The following is a 27,054-nucleotide window of genomic DNA, read 5'->3' as shown; positions in this document are numbered from 1 at the left end:
GGAGAATGCTGGCCCCACAAAATTAACACTACCTGCAAATGAGACCACCAACACCCAAGCAACAGCTCAGAGTGAAACACAGAATGAAATTATCCCTGCAGCCAAAACCACACTGAAAAAAATGAGTGACAAACAAGTGGATGCACATATTTGGAAGTAATATGTTCAAAAACTCTGAATGAAAGATCCAAAGGGTATTGACAGATAAGCAAAAGGAAATGAGTGCCTGGGTCCCACAGCCTGAATAATAAATTTGTAGTGAGTCATCATGATTGTTTACCTTGAAGAATAAAGAATCCAGGAGATTTCTAAGGAGCCCCCAGACTCCCTTGCTTGGAGTATTTTTTGCCTCCTAATTTCCTCTCCTGTCTCCCGTGCAGAGCTGATGCAGCTCCAGCCTCAGCAGCCAGTCCCTGATGAAGTTGCTAAAACAGATTCCAGCCCTCAGCCTTCTTTCTGTTTGTTAGATAAAACTCCCAGCATGGTTTGCTCACCCTGCCAGCCTGGAAAAGGGACTGTCCTTTCAAAACACAGCTCTTAGGTGTTAGGACTAAGTATTTCATGAGCCAAAGGTTGTCTAATTACCCAGGTGGCTGAAGCACTGCTACAAACACACTGAGCTGTGAGTAGCCACACATGCACAAACACACAAAGCACAACAAACCCTCCTCAGACTGCAGAGGATATTTTCTGCCCGGATCTCCCTAAATGTACTTCAGCAAAGAGGAAACAGTATCCACAAGTCTGCGCTTTTGAGAAATCTGCATCATTCCAGGCAAGAATTTTGAATACACAGGCTGGAATGTGGAGGAAATGTTGATTCCCAAGCAAGCAATTTTTTTCCCCTTTTATTTTATTTTTTTTTTATGGAAATATATTTTGGGTGTCCCCAGGCGCCTTCTGAACACGAGATCTACGGGAGAAGAAAGGAGTTTGTACTCACTCGTGGTGTTGTATTTGATCCCATTGAAGAACTCCGGGCAGGGTCTCTCCACCAGTTCCCCCGCAGAGGTTCTGGGCCAGCAGGTCCCGATCTGGTCCGTGGTGGCATTGCAGTACGGACCTGGGGTTAGAAACGAGACAGAAAGGGAGAAAGCAGCAGTTGAGAGAGCACAAAAACCACACTTTGCATCACAAAACAAACCGAATCTCAGCACTTGTAAAGCTTCTCCCGAGCTCTGCTCCAGGTAACAATTCCTACCATCAAAGCCCAGGAAAGGGATAGAGGAACTCTCTAAAAAAGTCTCGTGTATACGATCCAGGAGGCTGCAGTTCACATCAAATTCTTCTAAGATGAACTGAGAGATGGTCACATCCATTATTCCCCCTGGGACTGCTGGAGCGGATCAGGCTCCTTCACCCCTTTCTATCTGGCTGTGTTTTTGTGGTCCCCTCTCCTTTTTCCCGTTCTGGAGCCCAGGGAGCATCAAGCAGCCCGCAGCGCGCTGTGTGCGAGTCTCCGCTGCTCGCAACTTGGCTGCGAGTGCGTGTGAGCGCAGCTCAGCCCTCCGAGCTCTTCTTCCCTTTGAATCCAGCGGCTTTAATAAATCCAGGGAGCCAATGGGATGGGGCTGAGCCGGGCCGAGGGGCTCAGGCTCCCCGGTGTCCCTGGGCTCGCAGCTCGGATGCCTCACTTTGCCACGGCGCTGTGCTGCTGCATCTCCCTCCCTCCCTCCCTCCCTCTCCTGCTGCCTCTCCCTCCCCCTGACACACACAGCCACTGTTTTATTGTTAGCTCCGGGGATGAGCACTTTTGCAAAAATACTCGCTGCAAATCAAAGCCAGGGAGAACAGGAAAAGCCATCAGAGGAGTAGAACTCCTCGGGGTTTTTGGGTTTTTTTTTTTGGAGCAAAGCAATTCTTGCCTTTGCTGCGTGGAACTGAGGATGAGCAGGGATGCTGGGGGGGAGGGGGGAAAGGAGGGACCCGGTCCAGGAGCTGCAGTGCTGGATGCTGTGCAGGCCTTGAGAAAGGGGAGAAATAATAAAAGCAGGGATGAAGGAGATGATCATAGAATCACAGAAGGTCTGAGCTGGTTAAAGGTCATCTCATTCCAACACCCTGCCAGGGGCAGGGACGCCTCCCAATAGACCAGGTTGCTTCAAGCCCCGTCCAGCCTGGTCTGGAATAAAGAATTCTGGAATAATGACCACAGAAAAGGCAGAGTGGGGAGAGTAGGGAAGGGTTGGGAACCCAGCCTGGGAGAAGGCATGGAGGGAACTCATCTTTCATCCACACACAGATGGGATGGGGAGGACATAGAGCACGGAGAGCTCTGAAGCAAAGGATGGATCACTCAGGGGACAAGGAAGAAAAGAAATGCCCCTCTCATTTTCCACTGACAGAAGAGAGCAAGGTTTCAGAAAAGAATGAGCACCCAGACTGACCAGGAGCAAGAGGAGGAGCCTCTAATGAGAAAACCCTGCTGTGGGGAGAGAGGGAAGAGCAAAGGGCTTGACAAACTGAGGTCAGTGTGACAGGATGAGAAGGATCTGGTGAAGGGGAAGGAGGAGAAGTTGGGAAGGAGCTGCCCAGAAGGTTGGTTATCTTTGTGAAATCAAAGCTCAGCAGAGTGGGAACTGGGTGAAGGTCTGCACTCTGGGATATGCTGGAGAGCAGCTCAGACCTGAGCAGCCTTTCTGACCTGCTGCACCAGGCTATGAGGAAATCTCTACAAAAAATACTGCTAAGGAGGATCATTTATTGTCACAGGTTCAAAAGAATTTTGGGAAGCAAACAGAAAACTGACTTGTTAGGGAGTAGACAAAGATCAGTAGATATGGAAGTGGCAGAAAGGAATGCAGAAACAGAAGGGAAAGAATATTTGACAGAAAGAAATGGATCCCAAAATGAAATATTTACAGTCTGTTTATGGCTTTAGATCAGACAAGGTGCTTACATCAACAAGGAGCTCAAAGCAGGACTTCCTATAACACTTGTCTCCCACCCTACAAAGGCCTGGACTTTCCTTTTATTCATATTTAAGATTGAAGGGCTTTATTCTTTACTTTTGAAAGACCAAAAGAATTGTGGCATCCAAAGAAAGGAAAAAAGAAAAAATAACTGGGTTAGAACAACAAATAAATTAACAACATGCAGTGAGGAGAGAACTAGCCAGGATGTTATTTTGCCATCTGGGAATCTGGAGATTTTTTAACATTTTCAGATTGCAATGGCAGAGAGGGGAGGAGTGCCACTGTGGTTTTGGGATAAGTATTTTTATTTGAAATATGTGAAAACCCACGAGAATAACAAGTGTACTAACTCTCCAGACACTGTGATATTCCGAGGCAAGTGAATGCATCTCTCTGCTTCTCTCTCTGGAGCCTTGATCACCTTCAAGTGAATGTTCCCAAAACTCCAGCCATTCTCAGAAATCTCAATTGCAACAAATTAACCCTTGTCAACACCAACAGATCTTTGTCCCATGCACCTTTAACTTCAAAAAGCAGGTGAGAAATTTTTTTTTAGCATCACTCATGTACCATGAGCAGCACCAAATTACTGGTTGGCGTTGAGGAGAAAACACTTTTTCTTGAACTTTCAAGAGTGATGGAAAAAAGGTGTTATAAACCCTCTTTTTTCTTTCCTGACAGTGCAGTTGAGCTCATTAAATTCCTTTTTGTTCCTCAGGCTGAGCTTCTCACAGAACAGCATCTGAAGGTGCCCAGGGGCCACTCCCACACAGGCAGGACTAAGCAGTCAGCAGGACACTGGTCCAGGATATTGTAAGATTTTTTTTTTTTTTTTTTCTGCTTCTGCTGCCTCTCTGCAGGAGAAAAATAACATAGCCTGGCCAAAAGTCTTCATTTCTCACCTACTGTCTGCCCTTTCTATTTTTTCACACTGTTTGTTCAGCACACTGGAATCAAAATCCTAGTCAGAGGCTTTGGGCACTGGAGTTTCCTGAATTTTTTGAGGAATGCATCACTTAATAAATTACAAAAAAAGAATGACAGTTTCAAAGAAAAGCAACTACTTTTAAATTTGGTAAATGTTTCATGTTCCTAAATGCTGCCCTGTGTTTTCCAGCACAAACTCTTGAAGATTTTTCAAATGGTTCAAATATTACAGAGTCAAACACTAAGCTGGATTTAATTTCAATTCTGTTCTTTATAGTGGTTAACACCTGAAACAACAGCCCTGAATTAAACAAAATATTTTTTCAGGATCAGGAGAATGATTTCTTCATTCAAGTGAGAAGAGCTAGAAAAACCTTCAATCTAAACTGATTTCCATCTTTTGAATTCAAACTTTAGAAAATCAGAAGCAGTGTGTATTGTACAATCCTGTTGTGTTCCTTAGATTTAGTAGTAATAATAATAATAATAATAATAATAATAATAATAATAATAAAACACTGTAAAAATAAATATAGAGGAGATGAATGTTGAGGATTAAGTCTGAATGAAGAAAATAATTTATTATTCCTCAGTCCACAAATCAACACCATTATTTAATAATATCATTCCTACTGTAACCTCTGATAAAAATCCAGTTTTGCAGCTATCCCTGGGTACAATTAACCACTTCATCAAAGCTTCCTTCTGACTGGATCTAGTGAAATCCTGACTCTGTCACTGGACTCATTTGATGTGAAAATGTTGCTCTTTATGCAAGAAGCAAATTCAATTATATGAAAGACTGACAGAAATCCTGCAGCTGCTGACACTGCTGCTTCTCTGCCCGTGCCATGGTGCACATGACACAAATCAGACCCTTCCAGACAGCAGACATCTGCCTTAGAAATTCCTCAGCATCCCAAGAAAGCTGGGATTTGGTTTTTGGCAGGCAGAAAAACGCTGCCAGCTTCAAAGTGGGCTCATTGCTGTGTACTGCTATTCACTGGTTGGTTGGGTGCATGTGCAAGGCTCTGGAAGGGAACAGGACAGAGAAATAAACCTGTCCACACACACACAGAGCTCAGTAAGACCCTTTAAAGAGGACTTACTAAAAGGTCACCTACAGTTCTTCTGGGAAAGGAATGAGCTCTGCTCATAAATGGCAATGGAAACCTCTGTTTGTCAGCCCTCACACCACTGTTACACAGCTGCTTTCTTCATCTACAGCCCACTCCAAGCCACAGCTGATGGGATTAGCCAGAGCACAGCCTTCACTTTGCCCCACTAACAGTGAGAAGGATGAGCTGTGATTGTCCAGCAGCATCAAAACTCAGCTCTAGGCACACTCAGGCAGTCCCTGTAAGTGTTTGGAGAGGGTGCAAGGAGCTCCAGAACCACCTGACTTCTCATCAGACACTCAATCTACACAAAATCAAGAATTCCTGTGCATTTCAAGACCCAGGATGATTATTGAGAGGAGGAAAAAAAAAAAAAAAAAAACCAAACCAAACCAAAAAGAACACACATTCTTCTCCTCATTTCCCTTCTTCAGAGCAAGAAAAGCCACTGTATTCAGCCTCCCACTCCAGTGACAGTTTTATCACTCATGTTCTCTATCTGCCAGTGTGAAGAGCTCCAGATCTCCAGGCACAGCAGCCACCTCTGTTCTGCTTTGGAACAAGCTTGGGGCAGGCAATGCACAGCATCTATCAATCTGGTGACACCAGTGTCCTCTGTACCTCAGTGTCTTTTGACTTTCAGGAATTTTACCTCATCAGTGTGGAGGTATCAGTCTGAGCCACAGTCCCAGTGTTTGCTCTTCAGCTCTCTTCCTCCTAACCCAGGTGTGTCAATCTACATCCAGACCCTCCATCTAATGTATAAACTGGTTAACTCAGCCGTGGAGCTGTTACTTCTGAGGCTGGAGGGTTTCAAATTACACAATACATTTTTTCTCATCTCCTTTTCCTCTCTGAAAAGTGTCCCCCAGTAATCCTGTGTTATTGCAATGACCTTCCAGCATCAAACTTTCACGTTCCTGGGATTATTCAGTTTGATAAGAAATGCAACACTTTGAGGAAGGTACAAATTTACCAAAGTGGTTTCTGGGCCACTTCAAGGTCCTCCTTCTCAAGCTGCACTGCAAAACTGCTCTGACTGCACCTCTCAAATGCAGAGACAACATGACCATGACCTGGTAGAATACTTATCTTCCCATTCCACGTGTGTAAATGCAATTTTCAGAGTGGGAGCACGTTCAGACCACGGGGAGCAAGGTAATTCAAGCAGCAAGAGATTGAGGACAGATTAAAGATCTCCACAGACAGCTCTAGCACTGCCATGGATATGTCACATATGGCTGAATTCTCTGCCACCCCACACCATGGCTCCTCACAATGAATTCCACTCTGCTACAGGAGCAGGCTGCTAAAGAAAACCCCTTCTCAAACTGAGGGCTACACTTTTAATCAAAATCTGGTCACTCCTGCATCTACTTGAGAGCTACACTGGAAGTTCAGAATCAAAAATGTGGAGAGGAAGATCAGACACAGATACATAGAAATCTTTGTTTCAGGTGATCAACTCATTTGTTAGAAACAGGAGACATGCTTTATTGCTAGAAATGAAGTATGACTCCATTGAGCAAAGATAAAATTATAAATGCAGGTCTGTGGTGATGAATCTTTGCAGCTTCATTGATGCTAGAAAATATTTACTGGGGGTGTAAAAAGATCCAACAGCATAAATAATAAATGGCTACATGCCATTTATTATTTATGCTGTTGAATCAATATATTTTGATATAATATCAATATATTTCTTTTGGCACATTAATACACTTGTCATTCTCTAGAGCTATAAAACCTATGTGAGTGAATCACACTACATGAGACAAATGATGAGACACTGCAGGGAGATTACAAAAACACAAAACACACAAAAGAACCAACCTTGACACACTAATAAACTGCCAGAGTTATTTTTCTTGAAATGAGTTGTTTTGGATGAATGTGCAGGGCATCATCTACTGCATAAGAGCACAGGGACATTCCAGAATAACTCTGATTTTATACACAGTCAAATTCAGAGCCAGTGCTTCACAGACACACAAGAACACAAAGGAACCCATCTGATATATTTATCTATGCCTGGTGCTCTGTCTACAGCTAAGCACAAAAACCAGCAAAGATAAAGGGGGGTCAAGTCCCATCTGAACAAATGATGACCATGAGGATGTGTGTCATTAGTGCCACTCTTTCTGTTATGTGCAATGGAACCACTGCCAAAAAGGATGGAAAGATTCAGGGCTCTTGTCCTGTTCTCCTCACAACACATCAGCCACAAAATTCCTTGTGGCTTAATTCAGGATATGCCAAACTTTGCTCTCTCTGTCTCCCATTCTGCATTGTTGTGCTGCCTTTCAGTGCATGCTGGGAGGATCTGAGTATTTTTCCCATGCATCATAAGCTGGAAGAAGTACAGAAATAAAAGACACCAAAATGTTCAGCAGTCAGTTCCTCATTTCCTCTGCAAACTCACAGGAACTGCATGGTGCCTGATTCTGTAATACAGGTATCTCAGAAAGCACAAAGAGAGAGAAATAACACATGATCATGCTGCTCAGTATCCCAAAACCAGCCTGCCTCAAATTGCTATGATCTAATCAACAGGGCTTCCTAAGAGTTGGCACACATAGTAGCTACAATGCTGTGAGTCCCAGTTTTAAACCATCCAACTCATATTTGCTTTTTTTGGGTTTTTTTTTGAGGAGCACCATCAGTCTGGCTTTGGGACCCTGGGCCAGTGGCTTTTGTACTCCCTTGGGCCCAAACCAAGTGCAAAATTGAGGACTTGTAACTCTAAGCTCTCATGACTGCTCTGACTCTCTGCTTTCCATGAGTTATCAAAGCTTGCCATTTATCAGCAAGAAGGATTAAAACTCTGATTCCACTGCCCAAAAGTGTGTAGGTTGCAAGATCTGAGGTACCCCAGCATATATGGAATAGCCACATGAAGCTGACAGAGAAACCCAGGACCTTGGGAAGATCCATCTCTTCTGAAGCTGCAGCCCCAGGGCAAACATTTTGTCCTCAGGCATCTCAAACTGTTCTGGGACACCTGTGGATATCAGACTGGGCAAAACCTGGGCCTGTCATAAAAGGGAAGAATCCCATCAACAGCATGTCACAGGCAGTCTTTCATTATTATTACTTAGGCTTTATATAGTAGGTTTTTATTCCTTGGGTTACTTAATTTAAAAAATTCATCAATGTGGGAAATCTCCTAAAACACAAGGAGAAGCACAAGCAGTAGCCTTGTAGGGCAACTGAAGTTTTCCTGACAATTTTCTCTCCTTGGCTGAACTGCTTATAAAACATCTCAGAGAGGAAACAAATTTTGGACACATCTCTTATGATGTCCCCAGTATAAATGTTTCCAGAGATGCCAAGTAACAATCAACAGAAAAAAAATAAAAACTTTTGCAATGAGATTCACCTGGTGAGATTGACTTTGTCCTCAGTTCTAACCAAAACCCTGAGTAGATCTTTGCTGTCTGTAAGAGGAACCAACTTGGATTGATGTAAATGTCTGCATTAATCAGATTAATCCCATTCCAGATGCCCTGAACAAAGATCAAATTGTTTGCTGAGCTCTTCCCTACTGGCTCACCTTGTCTCCCTGGAGTGTTTGGCAGCTGTAATCCCATAACTTTGGGCCTATCATTTCATGGGAGAGCAAATAAAAACAGTTGAAATTAAACACATCAGGAATAACTATGAGAAGAAAAATGTCCTGTTAGGACAGGAATATCACAATGCCAGCAGCATTATGTTTAGAGATTCCATGTCTTAGATTTAATGGAATTGTTTACCAGAGGAAATCAATACAACACAAACACTGTACAATAGATTTGCATCTCTCTGCCAGCCACCACTCAGCAAACACCAGAGAAAATGCCTGGAAATGAAGTGGCAGGAATCATGAGCAGAATACTGACTTTGAGACTTGAGAGGGTGGTTCTCAAACACATCATTTTCACCAGACAGTGAGGAGGATCCTGTCACACCAGACACCAGCTGGAATGATTAGGCATGAAAATGGATTATCATAATATTATTATGGCCATGATAACTGAGGAAAAAGAATGGAATAATTGCCTGATCTGTGATCCTCAAACTGCTACTGCACACATTTGCAGCCCCAGAAGAACAGAAACCATGTCAGGACATTAATTCTGTTGCAACAGCTTGTGCCTGTGTCTGGAATCAGAGACCTCACATAATTTTGGATACCTCTTGGGATAAAAAAATCCCTCTGCAGATCTCCTCCCCAGTTTGGCTCACTACCCTTTGTTGTTTTTACCACTAGGTCCAGTATTTTTGATTCTGCAGCTCAGGGTGCTCCAGGTCTTAGGCTGGTTTAGGGTATTTGAGAGATCCTTACAGGATTTATCTCACCTCATTCCAGCCACCTCAAATTTGGGTGTCTAGACTAAATCAGGTTCTCTGACAGTCTCCAGGGAAATGGACACTTTCAGAGAACGATGATTCATTTAATTTGGAGACAAATACCATCCTCAAATTTACAACTCTTATTTTACTTAGTAGGATGTTATTCACCTCAAGATACATTTGTACTTTGGAAAGAGCTCTCACCTTCCAACACATCACATATCTGAGATGGGTATTGGAATTTTACTTACATACCAGACAGAAGCTGAAAACTGGAATTTTATGCTGCTTCGAAATGCACACATATTTATTTAAATACTATGTTTTAATTTGAATTATAATGATCTCATATAAAACTTACAGAAGCCTGTTTTTTTAAATCACACATTTTGAGTCATCTGTAAATTGCCTGTGCCCATTTTATGGCTAAGAACTTCCACAGTAAGAATAAACCTTGGAAAACAGTTTAAAACCTCAAAACCCAAGTTTGTTTTCTGTTCTTATCAAGGCTTTGGATATGCAGATCTCAATCTATAACTGATTCCATCAGCATTGGTTACAATGGATTTTTACAAAAGCTGTGGATCAACTCACAAGAATTCACAGCAAAACAGTTGAATAAGCACCAACATTGAAAAATATTTATTTCAGCACAGATGTAAAACATGGGTAAATATCATCAAGTAGCTGATAATGGGATAGAGATTTTAATAACAGGTGTAGCAACAAATTAATCCTGGGAAGTGTGGCACTCCCAATCTGCTTGACAGCACAGCTGGGTTTCTGTCCCCAGGATGTGTTAATGTGTTTTTTATTTGGAAAACTGCACGTCTCACCCCAATGAGTATTAAAGAATGAGTCTGGGGAAAACACATTCTGATTCAACATTTTGTCACTCACAAATTGCAAAGGCAACAACATCTTATTGCTAAGCAAGTGATGCTGCTTCTCCTCTGAACTCATCAAATCTCCTTGTTAACCTTCCAAAATCTCCTGCCACCCCTCAGAGTGCCCATCCATGATGTTGCTCACTGCCAGTTATCATAAGCAGATGTCAAAATCTGTGATTGATGCCTGGAAGAAAGATTACTTTTCAGCATTTCTTCCCTTCCCCTGTTAATAAGATCATCAGAATCATCATTTACAGCAATGTTTCAGGCAGCAAGGATCTTGTCATCACGGCTTTACCTCTGGGGGCTACAAAATGAAGAAATAACAATTATTAATTTTCTTTCCAAGAGATTTTTTTGGCAGTTATTGCATTCTGAATACTAAGAATTACCTTTGTGAGGAGCAAGTTCTTTTAATTCTCAATTCCTGTAAAGTTATTAAGCATAAAAGCTACCAGTTTATCCTTAAAGTTTATCCTCTTCACTAAAACAGCCCTGTTTTAGACAGAAATAACAAAGGAATACACACATATTATTTCACTCACAGGTGCTGTGGAATTTCTCTGGATCAATGGACCAAAGTAAGCAGAGTATAAGTCATCCCTAACAGGGCTGGAAGTTGCTACCTCTGAAATATGCAGCAGATTTCTCTGCCCCTGGTTTCTAGGCTGGTCTGGCTCTCTGCCAGAGCTCATCCCTTTCCCTTGGCCACTGGAGGGCTCTCCTAATTCTTCATTACTGCAAAGGAAACGTCTGCTTGAGGACAGAAACACTGCAAAGAAAACCTGCTGATAGTTACCTGAATGCAAAATCAGCAGCTATCAAAACAGGAGGAGTTCACTGGTTCATCCAGAGACCCACATCTGGAAAAAGATGAATTTTACTGTCCTGCTTTTGGCAGCAAAAATCGTTGCTACAGTGAGAGATGAATTTCCCTGGAAGCTTCTTTTCCCACACAAGTTTATGAATTGCACACGAGCTGATGGGTTTAAGATGGCAGCAGTGTTTGCCTTCATCTCCCAAATCACTGCACAACCCAATTCCTTTTTCAACCAAGTGTGATTTCAGCCCTCTGCCAGCTCATTTCTAACTTATTTCCCACCCCTGTACCAATTTCCTGCTGGTTCCATTTGCTCTTGATGGATCAATCATCTTATCCTTTTCATATTAGTGCTGCTCCTGTGGAAAGAGGGGATTGTTTAAGGTTTTCCATTCCCCTGGGGGAAGAGGGATGCTCTGCCCACACTGCTGTACCTGCAGACTATTGACAAATGACAATTTCTGACTCTTTCTTTTTGCCTTTCTTTTTTTTTGGTGAAAAGGGCTGAGTTAATTAAATCTGAATTGTTTTGTGGAAACAGAATGATTTTTTCTATTTTTTCTTAAGGCCATATCAGTACCAGAATAAAAGACAAGTAGCTTTGACCACCCCAGAGTAATAATTTGGGATGACCTTTCAATTGTGATGAAGCAGAGCCAGCTCTAGAGCCTTGTGTCACTCAGTTTTGCCCTACACCTCTGTCACTCACAGCTCACCCAAACTCTTGGGCATATCCTCAATCAAAATCAGGGAGGGATGTGGATTTTGCCATTATCCTGGTCCAGCTCCTCTGATCTACCTTGAATATTTTAAATTCTAAGTGAGATACAAGCCAGCCAGCCAGCCCATCAGGCAGGGCAGAAAATACTTCATTTTCCATGAATTAGAAGTAGCTTTGAATAAAGAGCCCTGGCTGTGGTCATTTTATCCCAAATCCTTTGAGACAATCTAACACAGATAGAAAAAAATACCAGTGATAATAGACAAATAGATTTTCTTGGCCTCTGTTACTCTGCTTCTGTCTTTGAATATAAAATTAGCTAGAGTTCAGCTGAACCATCCTTGGGGTCATTTAAATTACACCTTAATTATTTAGTCTGAATTGTACTGGATTTTTAGCTTTCCAGGTGATAGAAAATGTAGACAGAAGAACAAAGTTGTAAAATTTTGAGCAGGAATTTACATTGCTTTCCTAGATTTTTTTGAAATCTGCAGACTCCCAAATGAAATAAGTGGTTGGGATCCTTAAATTTTAGATGTTGATAAGTGTTCAAGGCCAGGCTGGATCTGTTGGAGACCTGTTCCAACACCTGCAATTTCCTAGAAATGGAGTCTGAGGTGTCTGACTTAGCTGTTGTTGTCTACATTATGTATATTTAACTTGTTAAAGCTGAATTATTTCTCCACCTCTATTTTTAATTTTAGATATTTTGATTTCTGTATATAGATTTTTAATATTTATTATTATTATTGTTATTATTATTATTATTATGGCATTGGAACTAGATGAACTTTAAAGCCCCTTGCAACCCATTCTATGATTATTAATAAAGGTTATTTCTCCAACACAGTCCTGTGCATTCAACATTAAATTCCACTCTCCACAGAAATCAATAGCTGAGTGTTCCTTCACACCAAGAAAGCCATGATTTCATTTTAAATAAGTGATAATTTCATGGAGACAAAAGATGAGCTCAATTTACCCCCTTCAGCTTAAAAAAAAAAAATATCTCCTTATAAAAAACTTCTTATACAAGTAATTTATGCTTTTTAGAAGAAATCACCACCCCTCTTCAGCAGAATTATACTTGTTTTTATGGATTATGCTCCCTAAAAGTCTTTCCTGAAGGCAAAACTTGCAGAAAATATAAACTAAGCAGTCCATAAAAAGTTGATAGATGGGCACTGCTCGTGCCAGCTCTCCTCTGAGTTGCAGCTGATGTGGCTGGGATCATTTGTCTCAGTTTATGGTCTGCAGAGGAGCTGTCAGGGCAGAGAACTCTCCATGTTCCCTTAAAAGCCAAGGGGGATCCACTCTGTGAATTCAAAGGACTCTCTGGGATGATTTCTGCCACCATAAAGGAGACACTTGAATTGGATCAGATAAATTGTCCTCTAAAAGTGTCTCTTTCTCACCATTAACAACAGAGACAACCTGGGCTGACCTGCTCCCTGGGACATGTCTGTGCTACAAATGTCTGAACTGAGGGACAAGAATTCCATCTGTAGGGAAAATAAAACTGGAGTCAGGCTTGGAAGATCTTTCCTGTAAAAACAGCCTCACTTTGTGCAGAGCTGAACTCTTCCACTGAGGCTTTGCTTTGGCTTTTGCTTTCTGTACCATTTTCTGTGATGATTTAGTTTTGGCTGCATAGGAATCCTGTTCCTATCCATGATGTCCTTGGGGTCCCCAGCACTGGAAGGACATGGAGCTGCTGGATGAGTGCAGAGGAGGCACCAGGGTGATCAGAGGGATGGAACAGCTCAGCAGTGAGGGAAGGCTGGGAGAGCTGGGAATGTTCAGCCTGGAAAAGAGAAACCTCAGGGTCACCCAAAGCCACATTCCCTGAAAAAGCCTGAGGGAGCCAAAAGGAAAGATAAAGAGAAACTCTATAAGGGCCTGGAGTGGCAGGACAAGGGGAATGGCTTCCCACTGCCAGAGAGGAGGCTTAGATTGGATTTTTGGAAGAAATTCTCCCCTGTGAGGGTGGGAACCTGGCACAGGGTGCCCAGAGAAGCTGAGGCTGCCCCTGGATCCCTGGCAGGGTCCAAGGCCAGGCTGGATGGGGCTTGGAGCAGCCTGGGATAATGGAAGGGGCTTCCCTGTCCCTGTCCTGGCAGGGGGAGAACTAAACTGTATTTAATATCCCCTCCAACCAAACCATTCTACAACTCCACAATTTGGCTTTATCAACCAACAGCACCAACTAAGAGGAAAGTGAAGAAATAATTAGAAATAATGAGCTCTATCCTGTAACTGCACCTGCTGACTTCACAAACCCATGGTCTGTGTTGAAGCATGTGTGACAAATAGCCAGCTAAGCAACAGGACTAAACCAACCCATTTTACCCCATTTTCTGGAGCCAGTAGGAGTTGAACAGCTCAGGACCAAGAACTCAGCATTGCCAGGTTCTTACAAAGCATTTAGAAATACCCAGCTACTGCAAATTGCTGATTTGGGGGATTTTCTGCTGAGTATCTTTCATTTGCATAGCAAAGAGATTTTAATTTTTCAGCATTTACACTTGTACTGTTAATGCAGCCCATCAGTTTGGGACTGATGTTATTTTTAAGAGCAGCAGTTAAGAGAAGAAAAATCTCATTGAAGCACATCCTTTCCAGAATAAACACAAAGAGAAGGAAGGAGGCAAACAAGCAGCTATAAACTCTTACTGTTTAAAGGATTAAATTCTCCTCCATTCTGACTGTGTTGAGATCTGCAGTGTTTATCCCAAGAGACATTCTGATCTGGTTTAGCTTCTAGATCCCATCCTAATGAGAAAATGAATCCTAACAATAAAAGTATGATTTAGAACCACGAGACAGATTTGGAGTTTCCATCTCTGAGATTAGAAGTGCCCTAGAAAATGAGAACTCACTGGTCTCCTAAAAGCTTTCATTAATGGACTGAAACAGTAAAAAACAAAGGAAAAACCATTAAAATAGAAAGCAGCTGGGAATCTATGAATGCAGAGCTTACATGGATTTGCAAAGAAGCAGATATAGAAAATGAAGGTTTCCAAAAAGAGCTGGTAACCTTCCAGCAAGGAATACTAATGCCTTCATGAATCAATTTATTTTATCCTGTGATTTGCTCCTGACAGGAGCCATCCCTCTGGAGGTGCTTCTTTCTATATCCTGACTGTAAATCAGTGAAGACTGAAGGCTGGTTCAGAGGTAAACAGACACCTGGGTGACCTGGCCCCTCTCCAGGAAGACCAAATATTGAGATTGAAGCATGAAGAGGCCAGAAACAGACTCTGCATCTTTTTTATCCTTGTTCCATTGCCTAAAGGCCATTCCCTTGCCTTTGGACATGACATGTGCTCCTCTCCCAGCTGCAGCAACACAAGCAGCTCTCCCTGGCTTCATCACCTGACTCAAACTGCCCCTCTCACTACTGACAAAACACTTTTTGGAAGGTTTTCACAGAATTCTGCCTGCACTTGAAAAACAATTCCAGTTCTAAGAAGCCAGAGAGCTGAACAGCCCCGTCCTTTATATTTCTGAACTAGATAATCTACACCCAAGTGTGCTGATGACACAAAAAGTGGTGTCATCTAAGCAAAAAAGCAGATTCCTTCATTATGAATCACCAAAAATGGGCTTCAGTGGTGCACAAATTGTGGGAGCAGAAGCCCACAGCAATGGAAAATAAATGTTATATGCCAAGTAGCAAGTGATAGGACAAGAGGAAATGGCCTCCAGCTGCAGCAGGGGAGGTTCAGACTAGATATTAGGAAAAAAAATTCCTCATCAAAAGGGCTGCAAGCATTGAGCCAGGCTGCCCAGGGAAGTGGTGGAGTCACTGTGTAGATGTGGCACTTGGGGACATGGCTGAGTGCTGGGCTTGGCAGTGCTGGATTTATGGCTGGATTTGATGACTGTAAAGGTCTTTTCCACACAAATTATTCCAAGAATTCTAGGATAATTCTTCAAAATGAACTTGCTGCTTTCCCTAATTGAACCCCTGTTGCTCAGAACAGCAATTTCCTTGGATATTTACTATTCAGTTTATTGGAGGAACACACAGAAATGCAAGCCAAGGGCTGTGAAATGTTGATGATCTCTTAATTGCACTAAAATGAATGTAGGCAGAGAAGAGGATGATAAAAACGAGGGGCAGAATTCTTCTCTCCTAATTTTAGGCATCCACAGTGGAGAGTGAGGATGCCTAAAATTATCTTCATTTTTTTTTAAAGTGTGGAAACTTCTGCATTTACTCAGACAAGCCTCTAACTTTCTAATCATTTTTCAATCATTTTTGAATCATTTTCTAATCATTTTCTGACTAGACATAATGGAAAAAAAAATTATTTTACAGACATTTTTCCCTTTATGGATTTAATGTGATACTTTTTAACAAATGGATTTTCCAAGCTTTAAAAATTTTTTCCCTTGTTAAGAGAAAACATTTACATTTACGGAAATCAGTTTTTTTTTTTTTTTTAATCTCTAGCAGTAATTGTTGAAAATGAAACACATTTCTACATCTGCATGATTTAGAGTTTCCTAAAGGTAAAAATTGGTTTACTCTCACTTAGGCAATGATTAGCAACCATTAAGCTTTTGAGTAGGTTTTTTTTTTAAGTTTGTTTTTGCCTATGGGAAATTTTGTATTATCATAAAAAGAAATTTTGTATTGCTAAACACAAAGGATCAGGAAACACTCTGGCTGTAATTGTATTTACTCCTTGGGAATCCCTCAGTACATCAGGGGAACTGCAAGAAAATTTTTGTTGCAATATCCCGTGGCAGCTGCTTGTCCATGAAGTCTTAAACCACTGAGCTTGTGCAGAAATGGCAGCAGGAGAAGAAAACCCTAAAAAGTCTCAGATACCCATCCATCCCCCGATCTCCAGAGCAAAGTCCAGCTGCAGATCCTGCTCCTCCTCATCTCCAGCATCCCCATCTTTCCAACAGCCCAGCAGGCTCTGGAAGATGAATAAGGACACCTAGAAATCTGCAGTAAGATGTAGAGGAGGACTTGAGTGTGAAAGGAGGAAGATGGAGTGAGAGATGAAGGTCTTACATCTCAGGAGATTGGGAAGGAGCAGGAAGGAAGAGGGAAGAGAGTTCAGGAAAGTTTGGAGAAGAGGGCACACACACTCAGCAGTGCCCCAACTCAGACCCTCCCCACCCAGTGGAATTTCCAAATGAGCACTGGATCTTTACAGGAACAGGGTATAGAAGCTGAAGGAAAACACTGTCTCAGACTGCACTGACACGAGGAGAAATAAAAAATGAGCTGTGGAATGCAGCACTTGTGATGCTCATTCATGGACACCCTGAGAGCCTCCCGAAGAGAAGGGCTGGGCAGACCAAGGGCTGTGATGGTAACAAGGTTAGCAGCACCTCTGGCACACCTTAAACCCTGGAGCAGCTTGTGCTGAGTGTTTGGGCAAACCCTCTCTGAGGTAAATCCACAGCTGACCCCCTCCCAGGCTTTGTGCCAGAATATTCTGCAACAGTTCTGTGAGGTCTGCAGGACCAAAGCCACTCAAGAGCTTTCTTTAACTCACTTGGGCTGTGTTTCAGTTTTCCTGGTCAGGTTTGGTCATGTGTTTGAGACTTTGCAGCTACTGCTCAGATCACACAAAGGCTGGACATGAGCAGGTAAGAGTTTTGCCTTGCCCACGTCCTTATTCTCTTCCATGACAGCCTTGCTGACCTTGCCTATTAGTTAATTAAGCAAAAATATCTACCCTATAGACACACTCACAGCATCCAGAATTAACATTTCCATATCAATAACCAGCTGTATCCATGGCACAAAGAGGACAGATGTTTTTATAATGCTGATCACCTTCCCCACACTCCATAAAACCTTTTAAACACCCTCTTCTGTAGGGCATAAAGGTGTTTTTCTGCAGCACAAAACACACCCACCACTGCCAGTGTCATAATATTCATATCCTATTTTCTCCACATCAAAATATGTAAGTGGCACATTTCATACAAGAAGAGAGTGGCTGTTAGAGCAAGGGGAAGAGAGACATGAATTTCAAACCCAGCTCCAGCTAATGCTGGGATTTTGGACATTTTATCTCCACTGCCCTCATTTGAGCTTCCAGCAGTCACTGCATTATTCATTGTGAACACCTCAGCACTCCCTTCTCCAGAGCCATCACCTCTATTCCCTAGAACTTCACACCAGCCACCAAAAATCCAAATGGAATCCATTCTTTTAGCATGGATTGTAACTGTGAGCTTCACCTTTGGGGCCTTCAGCATCTCTGAGGAAGATTAAATGAAGATATCAACACTTGAGAGATGCAGCTAAAAGCAAGAGCAGTTGCACCATTCAATTAGAAAGCTCTCAGGTCATGTGTGGGCTTGCCAGGCTACCACAGAATATTTAAAACTTTTGCAATGCAGAAATGTCAGCTGCTTGCTTTTAATTGCTCTGGGTTCAGTCCCAAGCAAGTACTGCAGGCAGCCTGCAGAGTGAGAATGCCTCAAGTTCTGATATTCCTCTGGTGACTGGCTTTGAATTCCTGGCAAATAATTTCATTTTTCATCTTTCATCATACATAGAACAAGAGGTAAAAATACCCACCCCTCAGCTTCCACGGATTCTGCTTTTGCTGGGAGTTTTTTAAGTTTTAGATTACACAAAGTTAACCAGAATTAAGTGTTTCTGTTTATTGTAAGACTGGAAGCAAGAAGTAACTGCAAAATCGTGGACTTAACATAATGCACCAGAGTCAGGTCTCCTGGAAGGAGAAAAGGAGTTACAAAGTGCTCTGAAATCTGCAATGCAGATCAAAAATCGAGTATTCTTTGCTTGTTCCATCTGTGGGCTACTGGACTGCAGAAAAATGAGGTAACAGATACCATGTAATGCTGCATAGATTTTTCCTTTACTGTGTGTTTTCCCCAGTCAAACAGACATGTTTATTTCATTGTTCAGTGGACGTTGATAAAATTCAGATGATTTGAACAGAAAACTAGAAGCCATAACAATTTTTATTGTGCATGTTTCAGCTGCTGCCCCTGAGCTCTCTGTCACCCTGTTGAAAATGGTCATAAAATCTTATCCTCCAGGTAGGGGAAATAATAGCTAAAAAATTTAATAACATGTATGGCTACATTAATTTTCATGGTCATCACGTAAAAAAATAATTGCTTTTTTAAAAAGCACATTACTGGGTGAATTTCTGTATCACTGATCTCAGAGATTTGTACCACAACAAGCTATTTTACAGCAACCTAAGAAACTGTATTTCTTCTGCTAATAAGAATTTTATATTTGGCTCTGAGAAGGTTTCATAAGAAATTAAATAAAAGAAGACCAGTAATCCATCAAAACAATGTGAGAGAACACCAGCCACATCTGAGTGAACTGGGCACTCACCCAAGCAGAAGTGACAAGTACTTTAGGTGGCAACAGTGGTATTAAAATAGCATTTCCCTGCTCTGAAAATCAAGACTTTTAAAACCTCTAGGAGTAACAAGGGAAAAAATTTTGGTGAGCATCCTGCATAAATAAATGCATAAATTGAGTTCATTTATCCATGAAGAAAGTGGAGATCTGTGCAAAGTTTTAAATTAACTCAAGAGAATAGATACATTTTTCTGGAGAGAAGACAGCAAAAAACCTGATGATATTCCTAAACCCTGGAACTGGAAAGTTTACCCAGTGGTTACTGGAAGCACAGTTTCAGAATAATGATACTTTTAATTTCTAAAACAATCAGATATTGACATATATTTATATGTGTATATTTTATACATATAAATATATATAAAAATATAGGTATATTTAACAACCAACAACAAATTGCTCTGATAAGAAGCTGCCCATTTTAGTCAGAAATGTTGTGTTTAGCTGATATAAATTTCAAGGAGCTGATGCCACTGAGGTGTGGCTCCACAGTGAGGATTCATCTACAGATTTCACACCCACCTTCACAGGGATGAACTCACCAGCACTCTCCTTGAACAGATTAACAGCAAAATTGCAAATACATCTCACTTCTGATATTAACTCTTTCTAATTTATTTACACAGAAGGCAGTGAGTAATAGTCTCCCACCTGCTGTGGAATTACCTCAGGGATACTTTCAAAGAGCAGGTTCTTAGGGGAGTGATTAATTTCCTGTAACTCTGGATATTGCAAAGTAGGCATCTACAGCTGAGCTGGCCTTAGGCTGCCTTTAAACTCAATAAAAAAAAATTTAAAAAGCTCAGGCTTGTTAAAAAATACCAGAGCAGCCCTTTTGGTTCTGCCTGAGGGTCTACCTACTACACCTTCCAGTCTCCAGCAGGATATTTAGGGAACAACACTGAGACAGGAGATCAATGAACACTCTCCCAGCTCCTATGTTCATCCCAGAGGATTTCCTGCACAGGACAGGTTTCTCTGGCATGGTAATAACCCCCCTGTATTTCACAGGGACAGCAGGCAGCTTCTAAATGCTTGGCCTGCTGTATCAGAGATATCTGAACAAAGTGGAGAGTCCAGAGTGAAAAAGGAGCTCTGAAATCAGACTTCTGTTCCACATCAGTGGAGCTGAGACACCACCCAGCATTTCACACCCTTAGCAATCTGTTTCTCATTTGTGTCACCTCTTAGCTATTGCTGTGTGCAACCTGAAATATCTGCATCCATAAACAATCCTTTTGTCTGACCATCTAAGCACAGCAGTAGCACAACAAAGAGAATGAATCTGCTACAAATAAAGATGCACAGAGGGTGAAGTGTTCAACAGTTCAAGTCCGAGTGGCTTACATAAAGCATGTTAACATTTTCCATTTTCTCTTTCTTATACAGCCAATGTCCACCCTCTGACACTTTAATGAGCAAGATGAATGCCAGGAGAGGGGAAAAAAAAAACAACCTTATAGTTCTTATTTGGTAATGGAATAAGAAAGCTGAGCAATGTAGAGCTGGAGCTTTACAGGTTGCTTTGCATTTTGACAAGCTTTATTGCTTAACTATTTTTGTACATGGGACAAGAGGCTGCCCAGGGAAGTGGCTGAGTCACCAGCATGGAGGTATTTAAAAGGTGTAGATGTGGCACTTGGGGGCAGGGTTTAGTGGAGGACTGGGCAGTGCTGGGTTAAGGCTGGACTCAATGATTTCAAATGTCATAGACAATGCTGTTGTTCTATGGTTCTATGGATATACAATAAGATGTTCTCATCTCAGAGCTGAAAGTCAAGGCAAATTAATTCCCTGCAAAGCAAAGTTTGTTCACCAAAGTTCAACCAAGTGATGCAAGACATAAACAAGGAGCTGCCAGCTACAACTTTCCAGCAGTGATTTCTTCAAGCTGAATCTCTGATCCATTTTCTGTGTTCAAATTCTAGTCCAGGGTAAGCCAGAACAGCACCTGCAAATATGAAGCATCCTTTTACTTTCTCTTCCTCAAAGCGGCAACTACTGGATCCTGAAATACCTTTGGGCAAATCTTAAACACACCAGGGACAGATGGTGGAAGGTCACCCTTTTTCTTTTGCTGTCAGTAGCTGCTAGTGAAGGAAGGCAGCACTGGCAGGCACAATTTTATACACAGAGGCCTAAGGCACACAGACTTTACCCTCACAGGGAAATGGATGAGCTCAGCCTCACCTTGGTCTGGCTTTGTGGTGGATCTGGCTTTGAGTGTGGCTCAGGACACCCCTCCAAAAGAAGCATCCCCTTTGTCCAGAGCAGGGAGACAAAGGTGAGACCATGACTGTGTGTCAAGAGCACATCTAAAGGCTCATTCCTAATCTGGAGAGCTGACTCAGTCATGGGTTTGTGGGCACTTAACTGAAATCAGAAACAACAACAAAATACTGCCTATTCCACCCAATCTCTCCATTTCCTAATAACAGTGATCCTGCAGCACTGCAGATGTTGGAATCCCCTGAACCACCCATCCTTCAGAGCAGTGCTGTTTGTAGTACCCCTCTGGTGGGTTTACTCTTGGATTGTCCACAGTGTTATTCCAACTATTGAAGGACTCATCATCCCCCAAACCCAGAGTGAAATGCTGATTGAAAGGACAGGGAGTGGTTTTTTTTAGGAGCAGACACACTGAGATAATCTGTGTGAACAGAAAAGGCACTCAATCTGTTCTGTGGAACTTGACAGAATGAGAGGTTCTACAGTGTGTATTATCATCTATCAGGTGTGCAAAAAATGGTATCTAATTTAGAAACCACTTTCAGCAAATGGTGTTTGTTGTAACAACTGCATAAATTCAAAGGTTTGGTATATTTGATGGAGTGGGGCATTGCAACAGTCACTACTGAGGGTCTGCTGGGAATGCACCAGACAGAAGTGACAGAGCCAGGACTGAGGTGTGCCACTCCTCTGAAATATGAACAAAACCTCAGTGTCTATTCCCAGGGTTTTACATACCTGTGTAATGCAAAATCCAAGGGCAGATTACTTCCTTTGATGCTTTACTGAGGTTCTGCAAAAACACCTTTCCATGGTTAAGACACTGGGGCAACTTATCACTGAAACATGTTTAGTGCTCAGCATTTCACAGCCTCCTTTACACAGCTTAGAGATTTGTTGTTGTAAATTTAGAAGAACTCATCAGCCCCTGGATACCTAGAATACATGTGGGAACCTTCAGATGTGTTTATCTATCTCATCTATAAATTATTTACCCAAAAAAATGAAACCCCTCATAAATATTTTATTTCTACAGCAAATGTAGGTATCAGATATGGTGCTTAGGGACATGGTTTGGTGGAAGATCTGGTAGTGTTTTATTAATGGTTGGATTAGATGATCCTAGAGGCCTTTTCCAACCTAAATCACAGAATAATTTGATTTGGAATGGACCTACAAGCATTATCAAGTCCAACTCTTATGTGAATGGTCCATACAGGGATCAAACCCACAACCTTGGCATTATTCAATTTTTCTATTACTCTAATAATCCTCTCTAGTGGACCAGAAAAACAAAACTTGTTGGACTGACTACAGTTTCCTAATACACAAGTGATTTCCATACCCTCAGCTTGGAACTGCACCAGACTTGAAAAAATTCAACTTTTTAAATTACAAGGGCAGTAATGCAAATTGCTCAACACCACCCAGCACTGTCAGCTTTATTTTGGGAAGCACAAGCAAGTAGAGCTAGACTGCCTGGTGTGTCATTTGGGGCAGTGGGAAAGTAAACCAACATCATCAACTCTATTTAAACAGTGATGTTGCAACATCTGAAAATAGGAAGTGCTGGGAAGGCTGCTGGTGTCCAGCTCAGGTGGTGATGGTGCAAACACTGATGTCTGAGGTTCTCTTTCTGCCTGGGAGCAGTGACTGGATGTGGATGTGTCCCTGCCCCCCAGGCAGCTGCAGGAGCAGCAGGGGAGCTGCAGCCAGCACACTGATGCCAAGGGAGTGAAAGCACAGGAGGAAATAAATAGCCCATCCAAGTCTCATTCTAAATGGGACTGCTCATTGATGTGGCCTGCTGGGAGAATCAGAAGGGAAGCAGAGAGAAATGCTGCCATACCATTACTCTGGAGGAATATTTAGGGATGTAATGATGTCAAGTCTTTTGTTTCCAGGAAACAGAATAGGGTGATGTACAGAAATAAATAATCCCTGGAGCAGAGAGGGGCTCACCTCTGCAGTTTGGGATGGAAAGTAAATGATCAAATATGCTCGTGTATCATAAAACTTTCATCCACTAAAAGGATCATTGATTCAAGAATGATTGAAATAGATTATTTAAAATCAACCAGCCAGCCAAGAACAACACTATTCATACATTCCCAGTTTTGTGATTCTGGAAGTGCTGGAGGAACCTCTGGTATAAAACACCATCCCAGCAACTGGGAAAATGATGGCAAATTCTAAGTGATGTCAGCTTAGCTGGAGACTTGATGAGCATCTTTGATGAGCTGTTCATCCATCCCTGGACACATTCCTCCCACACCCTTACCAACACTTTCCTTAAATCACAGCTTCACCAGAGACTTGAGGGAACAACACAGGAGTAGTGTAAGCCTGAATTTGTGCAGGTGGAATCCTGCACCACTCAGAATCAGGATGTTGACACCATTTCTGTGAGACAACAGCCTTTCACTACAAAGTGACCAGAATGAGGGCGAGGAACCAACACCCAGCTCAAGGAGATCCAGTCACCAGGAGGAACAAATCATTTTTTGAATCAGTGCATGCCAGGACTTCTTGAAATGAAATGCATGACATCTGATTTACTGCCTCTCCTTTACTGGATTGTCTGAATACACTTAAACATCAGAAACACAAACTGCAACCTTCAAACTGACTGAAAAGGAAGAAAGAGAAGAAAACCAGAAAATGTAATTTGTATACTGATACAGCACAGTAGCATTGGCCATCCATACACTGGTTTATTTTTTTTTTTTGACAAGATTTCTGTTTTCAGATGAATCGTCTTTTGATAAGGTCTTAAAGACTGTGTGGTCAAATGTGTCAATGGAACAAATAGGGAACAAAAGATTTCCATACAGATCAAAATTAAGTAGGATGAGATGCAAGCTGAGACTTGCAGTCTCTTGTGGAAACATGTTAGATGGGAAAGTCAAAGGATGTGAAGGGAATAATGCAAAAACATTCCACAGTGCATGCAGTATCAGTGTGAACTGAGCACCTCTGTTCTCTAAGTTCCTATAAAAATTCAAGCTCTAACTCAGTGTCTGTATCATACAGATATTTAGAATTATAGCCACCTGCTCATCCTGGATTTCACTGTAATCAAACCAGACCAGGAAATTACATCATAAACATCTTAATCTGAGTCCCCTAAAAAAAAAACAAAACAAACCAACAATACTGCTATTTCAAGCAATTCCTCTTGTATATGAAAGTGAAGTAATAATTAAATACAGGTTTTTTTCTTTAGGTTCACAAACACAGAGACACTCCCCATGTGAAGTGTCCCTTGACTGCATACCAAGGACTTTTGTGTGTCCAGAGTGGGAGCAGAGACCATGTTGGGTGGGGAATGACAGTGAGAATATTCAGCCATTCCCAGTCATTCCTTACCTTCCACTGTTACTGGAATTCAAAAAAATACAGTAATTTCCTGCCCAGATTGTGGTCAGGATGGAAATTTAGATTCCTACAGAAAATGTAGTATGAATGTTGCATCTTGGCTGTATGACTGATTACTGTAGTTGTAATAAATTCTACTGATTGTTGTAATAAATGTAGCCTCTGCCAGTGTTAAATTAGTCAGTGATTAGGAACTGCTAAAAATCTTGTGATGCACCTAAAAACTGTGAACAAACCTCAGACTGCTGCTGGTTCAGAAGCTCTGTAAAAATTCCATGTGTGGTGAATTGGTGTTTTTATAACATCCTAAGATCACCTTTTGCTGGGATGTGTCTGATGGTGGTGCTTTAGTTGCTGCTAATTAATTACATGTCTGGGACTAAGATTGGACTGAGCTGCACTTAAACTCTGAAATGAGATTAACAAGCAAGGGAGGTCTATTCTGACCCTCATGACTCAGCAGAAGGGTCCCTTTCACCCTTTGCATTTTTAATCTCTGTGTAAATCATTCTATCTCAATTCTAACACGATTTTCCTCTCTTTAATCCATGTAAAAAGTGATGGAGTGGACCTTGACACTGATCTTTGCTAACTCACATTTTACAAATTCATGCTATACATACTTTTGCTAATGGCTTTGATGGTGATTCTGTAATGACCTAAACCACTCACTGACAACAGCATCAAGATCAGGAACTGAATCCAAGCAATCCTGAAGGTGCCATCCATGGATTTTTCAAGAAAACTATGCCCAAAAGAGAAAATGAGTTATGTTCCTTTCCAACTCTGAAAAAGTATTTCTTGGTTTAAATTGCTTCAGAATGAATTTACAATGTCATTCTCTCAGCCATTCTGGGAAATTACCCATGCATTACATTCTCAAAAGTATTTTATGCCATCTGTTTGGGATACTTAATGTGAACATATTTGGGGGGTGAAATTAGTAATTATAAGAGGAGGAAATTAACATATTGGACTAATTAACAGCATCTTCTGGAAAAGAAACAGGGAAGATAATGAATTACAAAGCTTAATGTTTACTGTTCTCCCAGCTAAATAAAGATTGTTCAATATGGCTCTCCTTGGGTTTCTTTTCTTGATTTTTTTTCCCCTTCTAAAATATGATATCTGCACTGTGTCAAAGAACAGGAGCCAGAGAAAAGACTCAGACACTGCAGGCTCTGTGGTCTGGTTCTCTCCATCCACACAGCTGAATGGAGCTCACCAGTGTTCCTGTGTAACACATCCTTGTCATTATCAGGGTTCAAAATGAGGGTTGCAACACTCCTCACCTCATTTGGGTCACTGAAATATTAGAGCAGACTTAGTCACAGAAGCTCATTACCCTTGGAAACCAATAAAGAAAAAACATTTCATTTCTGCTCCATTTTAGATTTTAATTTAGGATTAAATCCTGCTTTGGTCTTTAACTGTACCAAGAGAACTCTACTGACCATGAAGAGGTGTTAATTATACTGAAGACCTCGGTTTTTAATGAGAAAGCTCATAGCTGAATAGTCCAGACTGTCTGGAAGATCCAGTTTGGAAGATCCACTTTTCATGGAGCTCAAAACAACATGTCATGGTTAGAACCACCATGTTCTTGCTGATGATCCATCACAATGAGAAAAGAACATTGCTCCATGCTAAGCAAAAAGAGAATTTTTGTTCCTAGGATGTCCTAAGGTTCACCTTGTGCTTATGCCTGAGGCTGACCATGGAGCAGATCTGGGGTTTATTGTGTGTGTAAACTCACTCTCAAAGCACAGTACAGGTTCACAGGATTTTAAAGTAGCAGAGGAAAGTTTCTTCTAAAAAAACTGCAGGTTGGACAGAATATAAAAAATCAACTTCCATTAATTCCAGAGCATTGCTTTACCTCTGATCAGTGATACCTCACAAAGACAGTGGAATAGAAGAGCATAGAGGCTCCTGTGACTTCTCCCTTCCCTTTTCCCATTAGAATTCTGTTCCAGTAGCCACACTCCACTGGAGAAGATGCCCTCTGATCATGCATCACATAAACATCCCAGAAAATTATATTTTGTCAACAAGTGAAAAAGAAATTGTTTGTTGACTTCTGAGACAGCCTGACATGATTTTCTTTTTTCTAAAGTAAAAGCTCTGCACAAGGAAAAACACTTCATGAGTAAATGGCAAGTTTTATGATAATATTTACAAATACATTCAAAAAGTAAGGGAGACCTAAAAGAAAGGCACAAATATAGAACCTCATTTATCTTCTCTTTGTCTCCTGCTAAGGAATGGAATAGATGGGCATTAAATTGATATAAACAAATCTGGTACATGAGGGAGAGCTGCTCCCTGGAACAC

General features: G+C 41.5%; 1 protein-coding gene across 3 annotated transcripts in view; it reads right to left on the bottom strand.

Moving 5' to 3' along the window:
* CRHR2 (corticotropin releasing hormone receptor 2) overlaps window positions 1–27,054 on the bottom strand; it is a 129,822-nt gene that overhangs the window by 89,397 nt on the left and 13,371 nt on the right. For 2 of the 3 annotated variants that reach the window (XM_079300330.1, XM_079300332.1), the window contains exon 3: window positions 944–1,063. In XM_079300330.1, the coding sequence (XP_079156456.1) occupies window positions 944–1,063 (120 nt within the window). Of the gene's footprint in view, window positions 1–943; window positions 1,064–1,201; window positions 1,663–27,054 lie in introns of those variants that run through there. The other variant, XM_079300331.1, reaches the window with a different exon arrangement.

This window comes from Erithacus rubecula (genome assembly GCF_903797595.1).
Source record: "Erithacus rubecula genome assembly, chromosome: 3".
Classification (NCBI taxonomy): Eukaryota; Metazoa; Chordata; class Aves; order Passeriformes; family Muscicapidae; genus Erithacus; species Erithacus rubecula.
This window is presented reverse-complemented; position numbering and strand designations above follow the sequence as displayed.